The following is a 12,422-nucleotide window of genomic DNA, read 5'->3' as shown; positions in this document are numbered from 1 at the left end:
GGGTAAAGTAAAAGAAGGTTATACTTCAAGTTTATTATGGGTGGCGAAAAAAGAAAGAAAGAAACTATTTAAAATATATATATTGAAAATAAGCTTAGTTTGAATTTGCTCATTGTACCTACTTAGGTACACGCTGCATGGTACTTTTTAACGCTGCTCAACACTGTCCGAGCTGTCCGCTGTCGATAGCAATCGATAGGCCATCGATGTCTGGAACAAGACTATCTATATTGCTGCCAATCGTTCTGCGCCAATCGAGTTGCTGAAGGAGTAGTGCAATAAATATGAATTAAATGGTAAATATAAAACCGCGACAGGTGTTGTTTTCGCACCTATTTGCTGGCCGTGTTGTTGTTGGCCACCGTTGCAGTCGATGTTGCGAGTGCCGAGTGTGCTACGTGTGTGCGTTGTTGTGCGACGAGTGTGTGTATGAGTGTGTTGTGTTGTGCGGTTCCCCCACCAAAAAAAAATAACGAAACGAACAGCCAAGGAGCTGCGAAAAAAAAACACGACAAACCTATTGATTTTTAACAATACGCACATGGATAGACACACATAACGGTAACGGGGAGTTTGTTTTTTTCCCACGCCTCCAAAGTGTTAAGCGATTGCAACAATCGGCGACAACAAAGGGTCACCAGCACCACCCCCTGGTCTCCGCCCCCTGGCACCACCCACTTGCACCGCCCACCTCCATCCTTCAGCCTTTTGCGTGGGTGGTTGTTGTGTCTGGCTGCAGCTTCCTGCGTTTGTTTTGCCTGCGCGAGGACTTTTGGAGGCCAAGTTTACGTGTGCGCAATCAACCACGGACACGGCAGCTCCGGAACTCGTAGCTTGGAAGCTCGGGCAGTGGTAACCGCGGCGGCGGGGGGGCCCCGAAAGAGGTGTCCACATATAGACACATAGACAGGCACTAGTGGGTTAATTGCCCGCATTGATTCCGCTGGCCAGCCAGGAGGGGGTCACGAAAACCAGAGGTTACCAAACCAGTGCAGCCAACCAACCAAAGCTCGAAATAATAGAATACTTGTAATAACAATAATGATTAGAAAAACCTAAAAATGAGATTTGGGTAAACCCAGCTTAAAACAATGGGCTTAGGTCCGGAAATAAACAAATTGGCACTGCTGTTTCCTGTGGTCCGTTTCGCCCCGCCTCTTCCCATAAAGAAACCTTCAAGTATTTCTATGTCGATATAAATCCATAGTACGGCAGGGTATCACATAGAAGTACGTCATCGGCAACGACCACCTGTCCCTGATTTTTTTCTGGGCTGGGCTGTGGTGCAGTGATTCGCAGTGATTCATTGCCGCCTTAGATCATCGACTAATCACACATTCTCCCCCAGGCAGTGGCCCACAGTGAGGCAGCAATCGCAGCAGCAGCAGCAGCAGCAGCGGATGCAGCAGCAGCACTAGAGCAGTAGTAGTAGTAACGAAGCCGCAGTCCCTCATCCCCGGAGAATCGCAGTTGTTGGTGCAGCCATGAACTCAAACTCCTGCAGTGACAGCAGTAACGAGTCCATGGTCAATCCCTCGCACATACAGATGAACTTTGGCCAGCAGACGCAGCAGCAGCAATCGCATCAGCACCATCACCAGCAGCAGCAGCAGCAGGAGCGATATGTGTGGGAGATGCGAACCCGTAGCCCAAATGTGACGCCAGCCAGCACGGTGCTCAATTCGCCGGATCTCAATGCCGAACTGTCCTACGTTCCGCTGCAGGGTCTTTCGCCATCGGGCGGCGGCGGTCAGGGATCCGGCGGTTATGGTTCGAGTGCGGGCCGTGATTCTGGCGGCTATTACTACCAGCGACCGCAATTGCATCAAATTCGACTGGGTAGAAGTCCGGGCAGCCAGTTCGAGACACGGGATGTGCTGCCGCAGGTGAGTTAACTTGGAGAAATACTTCCAGTACAATGACATATTTCTGGCTTTTCTTTAAGGGATTGGCCAGCCCCGGCTCGCCAACGGATGTGGGCAAGGCGGACGGTCAGTGCCTGCGTGACGGTGAGATCGTGGTGTTCGACGACATCGACACCAACTGGATGAACAAGGCATCGAGTGGTCAGCGTCCTGGCAGCAATGAGGATGTCCTCAAGGTGACCAAAATGATTGGCCAGCTGCCAATTGCCGAGTACGAGGGATCGCCGCGACGATTTGGCAATCAGCCGAATACAAATACAACTACCATGGGTGGTCCTAGAAAACGTCCGCCGGGTTTCCCGCAAAGAGTGTCGCCCACAACCAGTGCCGCTAATAATGCGACTGCCGCTGCAAAAGCATCTGTGGGCAACCTCATCGATCTGGTCGACCACGAGGAAGAGCGTTCGGGGACGCTTCGCGAGAAGACCCCTACTTTCGACTACCTGTACGAATTCTCAGAGACCAGAAAGGTGCTGGAGGAGTTCTTCAAGGCGAATCCGGAGGACGAGAAGCGGTACACGGATTACACCACGGAAAGTGGCGACGATGTCGCTAGTTCGGTGAGTATTCTTACTTCCAAGAAGCTTAGAATTCCATTTAATATTCTATTTTAATTGACTAGCAGCCACAAGAGTACCCAGCTACGCCCATGGAGCAGGCATATATTGGCCAGCGGCTGGCGAGAATACCCAAAGATGAGCTCTACATGGTGCACCGATCGCCTATTAAGAAGCCAGTAAGTCATATCGAAATGACACTCGTTAAAGGTGCTAACGTTTGTTTAATTTCTAGCCCAGTGACCAGAATCCAGCGACGGCCTACCAGGAGCATAATGATATTGAGCTGTATATTGATTCGAATAGCCGAAGCAGCGGCGATCTGGCGGACACCGAGCTGGAGGCCAATCTGCGGCGACATTCGCGAAACTTTACCCTGTCACCCGAGACGACGGATTACGATTCGAATTGCGGCGATTTGGACAGTCTGTCTAACGACATCAACTGTCCCACGGATTATGGCAAACTGTATACGAGCATGCCTGTCCTAGAAGATGGCCTGAGCAGTGGCCACGCTTCCGACACGGAGAACAACGTGTCCGTGCTCTGTGACAAGCAGCAGTCGTCCCAGTCGCAGCCCATCCACGAGCACAACGGCAATGGCGAGCGGTTGGAGAACGACTACAATGTGATGAGCGCCAGCATGGCCACATTGACCACAGATGCCTCGCAATCGGCGCTGATAAGCGACTTCGCCTCACTGCCCATGCCCCCGGCTCCGCCTCCATCATCGCCGCCCCAAATCGAGATCGCCGATGCAAGTGAATCCATGACCATGGCCGCAGATGCTGATAATCCACTAGACAGTCACTACGGTGCGGTTTATGCAGCAGCTTTGGCAAGTTCTCACACGGAAAAGTCAGCGGGATCTGGACTGGGAGTGGCTCCAGTAACTGCGGGGGTAACTTTGCCATCGCAGGCTGCTTCCGAAATCCAGGAGGCCATGAAGGAGATACGATCCGCCTTGCAGCGTGCTAAAACGCAGCCGGAAAAGCTGAAATTCTGCGACGAAGTGCTGCCCACGGATCCAGACTCACCCGTTTGGGTTCCACGCAAGGGGACGACGGTCTCAGCGGCCCAAGGTGCGACGGCGGATGAGGAACCAGACACTGATCTGGAAACAGATCGCCTGTTGGGTCAGCAGCGGCACGATGAGCAGGATTTCTTCGCCGATCAGGTAAGCAATGCAAACATGCAGCGATATCATCTTAAAAAAAAATAATAACTTTACAGTCCCTGGCTGATAACAATGCCAATGAGGGCACGGATATTGCCAGCAATGGGCATCTAAATGGCACGTCGGACAACAATAATCCCAATCCAATGAATAACACCAAGCCGCAAGCCTACTCGACGGCCACCATCCGACAAGGCATCGGCACCTCGCTGACACCGAATTCGCCGGACATTTGCCAGATCGTGGGCACGACTGACATCTCCATAAGCTCGCCGGAAAAGCTGCAGTTCACCAAAAGTCCAACGGGCTCAATAAAATCTCTGAAGGATTCTGCGAACTCGGACAAGAAGGCCAAATCGCGGAACAAAGAGGGTAAGTTAGCAAAATGGTCAACGCCCCTGGTTGTTCGTTTACTGATATCAAAACCGATTAAACATTTCACGCTGCAATCCGTATATATTAAATGCTGATATCACGTAAGTCTCTTGTTACCCAGCAGATGTTTCGGTTTATCTTTAAAACTTTTATTTTGTTTATTAACAATCAGAAATAAAGACCATTTCGTAACTAATTTCTATATGGTTCGTCCTTAGGTCTCTTGGAACCCAAAGTTCTCATTGAGGGCGTGTTGTTTCGAGCCAGATACCTTGGATCCACTCAACTTGTCTGCGAGGGTCAGCCGACCAAGTCGACCAGAATGATGCAGGCTGAGGAGGCCGTTTCCAGGATCAAGGTAAGTGAAGAAGAACCTGATCTTCTGATGATGCACATGCAAGCACATCCATTCAAAGAAAACCCCGCTAGGCTATGCTCTATGTGTGTGTCTAAAAACTTTCTCGTTCGCTTTTCTCGTTCCCTGCTGCGCATTCCTCTCGATAGGCTTTGGTAAGCGATCGTTAGCCCCCTTTCAGTTGACAAATAATACCATCTAGATGTAAATGCATTGTACATTTATATACATTTATTTGTTGTTTTAACAGGCTCCCGAGGGCGAAAGTCAGCCGAGCACTGAAGTGGACCTGTTCATATCAACCGAGAAGATAATGGTGCTTAACACGGATCTCAAGGAGATCATGATGGACCATGCGCTGCGTACTATATCCTATATAGCCGACATTGGCGATCTAGTTGTGCTGATGGCTCGTCGCAGATTCGTACCGAATAGCGTTGTAGATCCATCGATCACCAGTCCATTGGGTGATGTTTCCACTCCGGGAATTGGCGAGGAGGAGTCGCCGCCCAAGGAGCCACTCAGCAAGCACAATCGTACGCCCAAAATGATCTGCCATGTGTTCGAGAGCGATGAGGCGCAGTTCATAGCTCAGTCCATTGGACAGGCTTTCCAGGTACAAATAGAACCATCCTTACCGTATTATTGCAATATATAACCAACTATCGATGTCTTTTATACCTAACCAGGTGGCCTACATGGAGTTCCTGAAGGCAAACGGCATCGAAAACGAGAGCCTGGCCAAAGAGATGGACTACCAGGAAGTGCTCAACAGCCAGGAGATTTTCGGTGACGAGCTGGAGATCTTTGCCAAAAAAGAGCTGCAAAAGGAGGTGGTTGTGCCGAAGGCCAAGGGCGAAATCCTAGGCGTGGTGATCGTAGAGAGTGGCTGGGGTTCCATGCTGCCCACCGTGGTGATTGCCAACCTGATGAGCTCCGGAGCAGCTGCCCGCTGCGGCCAGCTGAACATCGGTGACCAGCTGATCGCCATTAACGGCATGAGCCTGGTGGGACTGCCGCTGTCCACCTGCCAGAGCTACATTCGCAATGCCAAGAACCAAACTGCCGTCAAGTTCACCGTTGTGCCCTGTCCGCCCGTCGTCGAGGTCAAGATCCTGCGGCCCAAGGCGCTTTTCCAGTTGGGTTTTAGTGTTCAAAATGGCGTGGTAATTTTTAAATGCCCAATTAACTCGGATTTTCCTGTTCCTAATCAAATATATATTTATTTTATGCAGATCTGCAGTCTTCTGCGTGGAGGAATCGCTGAGCGGGGCGGAGTACGCGTTGGCCACCGCATCATTGAGATTAACAACCAGAGTGTTGTGGCCGTGCCACACGATACCATTGTTAAGCTGTTGTCATCCTCAGTGGGCGAGGTATGATATGATTTTTAAACTTGTGTATACCCATATTTACAATAACTTTCTGATCAGATTCTGATGAAGACAATGCCCACGTCCATGTTTCGTTTGCTCACCGGTCAGGAGACGCCAATCTATATATAAATATATATGCAACTGTTCACACGCCTACGCTGGAATCGAAAATCTATAAATTCGTCGACTGCAACTTGATCAGCTTTAAGTTCCATCGATTCGCAAATAGACCTTAAATTGGAGTTTGTTTAGTTTGCTTAAATGTTGCATTGATTAATGCTATTTATGTATTCACATTGCAAGGATAATTTTAGCCAATTTAAATATGTACATTTATTATGTCTACAATGAGATTAATTGGTCGTCGTCAAATCGGTCAACTGTCCACAACGGATAACTGCAATAGAGATTATTAATAATGCAGTTGCAGAAAATGCTACTTTTTGGTTCATTTTGTCCATCTTTGTACATGAAAAAGACTGAATTTAAAGCCAGTGCGAGTGTATGTGAGCAGTCATTGTAAAGTATTTAAAAAATTGTAAACCCAATGTCCCAAAAATATATTCAACCTTCCCAAATTCCCTCGCATCCATTAGCTTAAGCATTCGATTGAATTTACTTGCAAGCTAATTTTTATGATATGATCTAATCCATTATTTGTCATGTAAATTAACCGTACTTTAGTTCTTTAACTACATTTATAATTTTCGATAAAAAGAAACAAAAAGCAACACACCTTATGCCAAAAAAGAGTTAGATTTCGTTAAAACTTATTATTGTATAGAGCCATTGCGGATAATTATTGCAATACCATTACCGATATTTATTATTAACAAATAGCCTTAGAAAAACGAAGCCATGCCTGCAAAACAAACAAAACAACAAACAAAATAAATGCATTTAAAAAGCGTCAGCAAAACAAAAACTAAAAAAAAATGAAGCGCATATTGATTCTAATTGTATATGTAATGTTTGTACAAGAAATCTGCACATTTCTCGATCGATTATTGCCATATACATAACGATATATACTCGTACGATAATTATGATAAATCTAAAGCGAAAACAATAAGCAAAACAGCAAAAGTAATACGAAGAACAATAATTTCAGCATTGTCTAGTTTCTGTTAAGCAAGGGCATACATGTAAGAAAGAGACGGAGCCACATGAAGGACAGAGACGGCGCCATAGAAAGCAAAAGAGATAGAAAGAGAGAGAGAGCTTATTTTTGCATACTTTAAAAGCGACAAACAAAAGGCAAATAAACCACAAAAAGCAAATAATTGAAACCAATATGTATACATATGTTATTAATCTAAATGGAAACGACTTAACTAAAAGAATATTTTAAATATTTCAAGTGCAGGTAACAACAAAAGACGCAAGTTAATAATATTTATATATATATATAGAATTCTTCTGATCGCCATTCGGAAGCGCAGGTGCAATATTTTTGCAAAACACAGACGACACACACAGCCACAACAATTAAATGATTCATTTCTAAGCTACTCGGGACACGGCAAACACACTAAGTAACCCACTATAGAACTCTCTGCTACTGCGCCTCTAACTAACTTCTAAAACCAAACACTAATCGTATACTACCTAATGCAATTTATTTATTAATACTTAACACGTGACCGAATGCAAACAACAGCGAGAAACAAAAATACAAAAATAAACTACATTTATACACAAAAGCCGAGTTTCATACAATTTTAATTTGCCACAACGGTTGGGTTGCAACGAAAGTTAAGAGGTAAGTTGAAAGCTTATATGTTGCAACCATAATAACACCATAATAAATGTGGATACTTTTTTAATTTCAATTTTAATCTCCCGAAATTGAATTTCAGATTAATTTTAGATTGCACAACGTTTCCACATGCTTTCCTCTGTTTTCATGAAAATTACACTCGGTTTTCGCGTATAACTTTCATTGATAGGGGCGGATGATGTTGATGGGTGAGGGGTGGTGGTTTGATGGGGTCAGGGGTCACATTTTCGCCAAATGTTTTTCTTGTTGACGCAGCTGCAGTCAAACGGATATTATTTATACGCGCCACCCACGTGAAATGTAAAAAAGTACGAGTATCGCTCCGTTTCGCTGCAAGCAACTTTTGATTTACGACGAAACCAGAAACAATTTCACGGAGGATACAAAACTCAATTTGTTGGATTCTGTTTCCGGGCTCCAGGCACAAAAAACAGTTGCTCCAATTACGCAGAAATCGCGTTGCTTGCACACATGACAAGCGACAAAATCATTTGGTTTTCAACAAACACATTTTGGAAAAACACATGAAAGTAACATTTTTAACGAGTTGTTTCGGTTTTTAGAGCACGTAAATGAAAAACATTTTTTAATGGTATAAAAAAGGAATTTGGTCGCCACTTGGGAATATTTCTTGCAGTGTACAGCCATTCACTGCAAATGTGGCCCAGAAAAACGTCCAATTTAAAAATACTTTCACAACTCCTTTGCGGAAAAGGGATTGCAATTATTTGGCCCCAGGGAAATGCAGAATTAAAGTGGAATATTAATATATGATGCACGTGGTTGTTTTTTGTTTTTTTACTTTTTTTCACAATTCTGTTTTATTTTGCATACGCTTCATAATCGAATTAAAAACGGCATTGGCATTGCGGTTTTCATCTTTCACAATTTTCACAACGTACTTGTGTGTGAATATTTATTAGTTGAAGTCAGCCAGTGACAAGTAGGCATAATAACTTACTAAAATTCACAAAATTCAAGGCACTTGGGCGTTGGTAAGATATAAGGATTACCCAAAGGAAAAATGCCATTAAATGCATTTAAATATATTTGTATATATATAATTGATAACTAGATAATACCAATTTTGGTATAAACTACCCTGCAGTTCCATAAACATCTCACAACCCAGAACCTATTAAATGAAAACTACTATAGGGAATTTTTCCGAAATTTTCTTTCCATTCCTGTTGCATTGAGGCTGCATAAAAAGCACACATTTATTTACGAGACCACCTTTCGTTGCCGCTTTCCCAATTTGCAGGCAAAATAATAAAACCTGTAGTGTGCACACGGACACTGGATGAAAATGCATTCGAATGGCCATGCGGCTGTCATATATCACGCTGCACCAGATCGGATCCTTTGACCAGTAAGTAGCCAGTAGCAGGGAGCAGGGAGCTGGGAGCAGAATGCAGGACTCGAACTCGAACACGGACAGGAGTGGCCTTTCATTCCTTTCCGCAGCCAAATAGGGGTCGACGATGGCTCTTTGTGCGGTTTGCCTTTTGGCTCTTTATTGCCATTGTTGGCTTTTTGTCGCTGGAAATTAAGTGACACGAGGAGCGGAGTCCTGTCGCTGGGACAATGCATTTTTGCCCATTTGCCGTTTGCACAAGGGCCACAGTGAACACCCGGTAAGTATTATGCATATATGTATCTAATATATATAGATCTATATATCAGAAAAATGTGTGGTTGGTTTTGTTAATATATTAAATAACAAAAAATATAAGTTATATATATTAAATAACAAAAAATATAAGTTATATATATTAAATAACAAAAAATATAAGTTATATAACACAGCAGTGGAAATAATGTTTCAAATATGGAATGTCTTATTACATTTGACTATTTTTGCAAAATATGTTGATTTTCCATGAGAAAATTAGGTACAAACAATCTGAAATCAAAAATATATCTAGATCGCTGTTAGCACTTATCAACAATTTCACTGTCACTTTCCCCCGTTCGTTTTAAGCCAGAGTTCACTGTCCCAGCCCCTTTGTGCATTATGTGAAGCAGTTGTTCGTTTGGACGTCCATCTGCCGCCAAAGTGGAATTTAATATGCGCTTTCCCGTGATTCTGCATCTGTCACGCCCCCTGACACCGCCCCCGGCACGAACCGCCCACTTTTTGGCAGCACACAGCAGAGAGCACACAACACCGACAACTGCGAACTTAATCAAAATGCGATGTGGTCAAAAGGGCGTCAACGGGCCAGGTGCAAGTCATATTTGCACCTTTTGCAAATGACGCCCTTGCGACGCTTTTTGCATTGGCCACAGAAACCAGAAAGGCATCTCTGTCATAAACTGCAGTGGTTTAAGAAATCCTGCCGCAAACTAAAGCAGAAATAAGAGTTTGACCACCAAGTCAAGAAAACAAAAAGGGGTTTTGCGTATTTGTGTGGGCTTTCTAATTGAGGCCTACACAAGTTATTAATAATAATATGCAGATGCAAATTTGCAATGGCAGCTAAAGTGACACATTGTCACATAGACTCTTACACGTGTTTCTTTAATGAGCCAAAATGATTAGCATACTCGTATAGAAGTTAGACATTGTAATTTAATACTTCCCTGTGCCACAAAGAAACTATGAATAATTTGGTGCATTTTCGCCGAAGAAGTCTCTTCGCCATGGAACCTGCGAAGACTCAGCTTCAGCTCAAGTTTGTTGGCAAAGGCAAAAGTTTCTTGCACATGTCGCGCTGAAGTGATGGGAAATGGGAAAATGGGAAAAAGGGAAAATGCTGAAGTGGGAAAAAGTGGAGAAAATGGGAAAGCGCGGTTCTTTCAGGGCTGAAGACCGAGCGAAAGTTGAATATTTGAACTTGCACATAATGTGTTAAATAAGTTGTCTTTTGCGCCGTGTCGCACGTGTATACTCGGCGTATACTTCATATTTCCCAACTGAATCGCAGTCGCTGTCGCTCCGCATGTCAGTGTTTTGCCCTCTTGTTGTTGTCTCCTGTGCGTTGCGTTGCGTTCTGTGGGTTGAAAATGGCTGGCGGTTTTTCTTTTGGATGAAAAAGGGGGGCAGGGAGGGGGGGCGTTTATGACCTTGCGTTGCTTGGCCCCAGCAAGGTTGATGGAGGTTTTTGCCACTCGACGAAACGCAGCGAGAACCGAACTGAAACAAAACATAACAATTAAAGCCGCCGACTGGTTTTCGCGTGCCTCATTTGCATGCAATCGAGGCAGCTGCTGCTGCATCGTGTTTTCCCCCGGAAAAGCCCCCAATTAGCCAGGCTTAATCAACAGCCAAATGCATTTGCTCCCCCGCCCCCACCCCCCACTACGCATTTTCTTTTCTTTTGCCAATTCGGTTTTGGCCTAGAGCATAAGTCACAAAATCTTTCTTTCCCTGCCGGTTTTACGAGCAAATCCCAGTCGCTTTTCAAGGGCTCGAGTTCTACTTTTTCACACGTATGTCCTTTTTGGGTGTCCTTTTTTAATATTTCGATTGTAAATGTGTTGCTTTAAAAAATTGATAGTTTCTACTGTTATGTGAATTATGGTGAATATGTTGCGAACATTTTATGATCACCATCGTTGTCCGGAGATTTTGTCTGCACTGTGGAAGCTTTTCACATTGTCGAAACTTAAGTTGATGGCATTGTGTAAATGGTGTAGAGTACAAGTGTGCACAGCGGTTAGGCGAAATAACATCGAAATATGCGCATATTTCTGAGATATACGAGCTGTCTATATACATATGTAGATACAATGGCCCATAAATACAAGCGGTTGCAGTTTGTGATTTAGACAACGGGACTTTGCAAAATTTCCGATTTGGCTTGCAGATTGAAAAGTACTCGTATTGCAAACTACCAGCAGCGTGTGTGAGTTTTAAAGTCAGTGCTTCGGTTTAAAACTAATATTTCTGTGAGCAATTGCTGCAAAAGGACGAAAGTGTCCTGAAAAGGACAGCCAGACAGCCAGCCAGTCAGCCAGTCAGCCAAATAACAAACAAGACATTTACTTGCACTCTGTCGTTGCACATCAAGCGCTCTCATCCTCCGTGACAAGCCATTATTCAACCCCTTGCAGGGCAGTAAGAACTACTACTTGTGCACAGTCTATTAAATCCTCAAGGATATGAATAATGCTTCTGAGCGTGCAACATCAGTTGCATGTCCTTAGCCCAAGAGCCACGGTAAGTTTTATTTCGAGTTTGGCTCCAGCAAGCATATTAAATGATGACGATGGCCACTAAAACACCTCGCGTATCTGATCCCAATAAATCTCAGTCCTTAAATCCTGAGTGAAGGACATTCGCTTGTGCTAGCCGACGCTAAATTGAGTTTTTGGTTTTGCATATTCACCGGGAAGCCAATTTAATTAAGTTTCCGTCGCATTTTGTTTGGTTTGTTTCACATTTTCCGTTGTGTGATTATTTTCAACTTTCCCACTTTTTTGTTCATTCAATTGCATGTCATTCAACTTGAAAAGAACGTGAACCTTTTGACTAACCAACACAGCCAGGACATCTTGTTCCTTGTGCTCGGAAGCCAGAGCAACTGTTCCCAGCGGCGTAGTAAATTTGATTTCATTCATAAATCGCGGATTTCCCCTGAGGCACGATTCCTGCGTGCCAGGGGAAACTTATCCGCGCCGACGCAGTGCTCACTGTACCCAGTTGGGGCAGCATAGAATAGTGGGAACGGCTGCGATTGGGGTAAATAACGGTGGGGAAAGTTGGCTAAGAGAGTTTTCACGCGTGACTCTCTTAAAAGTTAACTGGGAATGGTTTGGAAACGAAGGAATAGCTATCATTTCTATGAATTTATGTAAAGAAAGAGTTTAAAAACCTAAAATTCTACAGAAAAGCAATTACTGATAAATTGTGTGAATATTCAAATAATACC

General features: G+C 44.2%; 1 protein-coding gene across 3 annotated transcripts; it reads left to right on the top strand.

The window, feature by feature from the left end:
- Positions 1 to 177: 177 nt before the first annotated feature.
- Positions 178 to 7,058, top strand: LOC122624307. 3 transcript variants are annotated; one of them, XM_043803803.1, is made up of 11 exons: positions 178 to 296; positions 1,349 to 1,886; positions 1,946 to 2,485; positions 2,551 to 2,661; positions 2,718 to 3,659; positions 3,716 to 4,031; positions 4,253 to 4,392; positions 4,640 to 5,005; positions 5,079 to 5,555; positions 5,625 to 5,765; positions 5,823 to 7,058. In XM_043803803.1, the coding sequence occupies exons 2-11, from the start codon at positions 1,485 to 1,487 to the stop codon at positions 5,892 to 5,894; spliced, it is 3,507 nt and encodes a 1,168-aa protein (XP_043659738.1). In that variant the 5' UTR covers positions 178 to 296; positions 1,349 to 1,484; the 3' UTR covers positions 5,895 to 7,058. The 3 variants fall into 3 exon arrangements, with proteins under 3 accessions (XP_043659738.1, XP_043659736.1, XP_043659737.1); XM_043803801.1 differs by having other exon boundaries at positions 2,548 to 2,661; XM_043803802.1 differs by lacking the exon at positions 178 to 296 and adding an exon at positions 457 to 561 and having other exon boundaries at positions 2,548 to 2,661.
- Positions 7,059 to 12,422: the final 5,364 nt, after the last annotated feature.

This window comes from Drosophila teissieri, chromosome X, assembly GCF_016746235.2.
Source record: "Drosophila teissieri strain GT53w chromosome X, Prin_Dtei_1.1, whole genome shotgun sequence".
NCBI classification, from domain to species: Eukaryota; Metazoa; Arthropoda; class Insecta; order Diptera; family Drosophilidae; genus Drosophila; species Drosophila teissieri.
This window is presented reverse-complemented; position numbering and strand designations above follow the sequence as displayed.

Excerpts from the sequence above, each read along its gene's own strand:
- LOC122624307 (XM_043803801.1), top strand. The coding sequence starts at position 1,485 with ATGAACTCAAACTCCTGCAGTGACAGCAGTAACGAGTCCATGGTCAAT. Across the intron at positions 1,887-1,945 it reads CACGGGATGTGCTGCCGCAG|GGATTGGCCAGCCCCGGCTC; the intron begins GTGAGTTAACTT and ends CTTTTCTTTAAG. Across the intron at positions 5,006-5,078 it reads CCATTGGACAGGCTTTCCAG|GTGGCCTACATGGAGTTCCT; the intron begins GTACAAATAGAA and ends ATACCTAACCAG.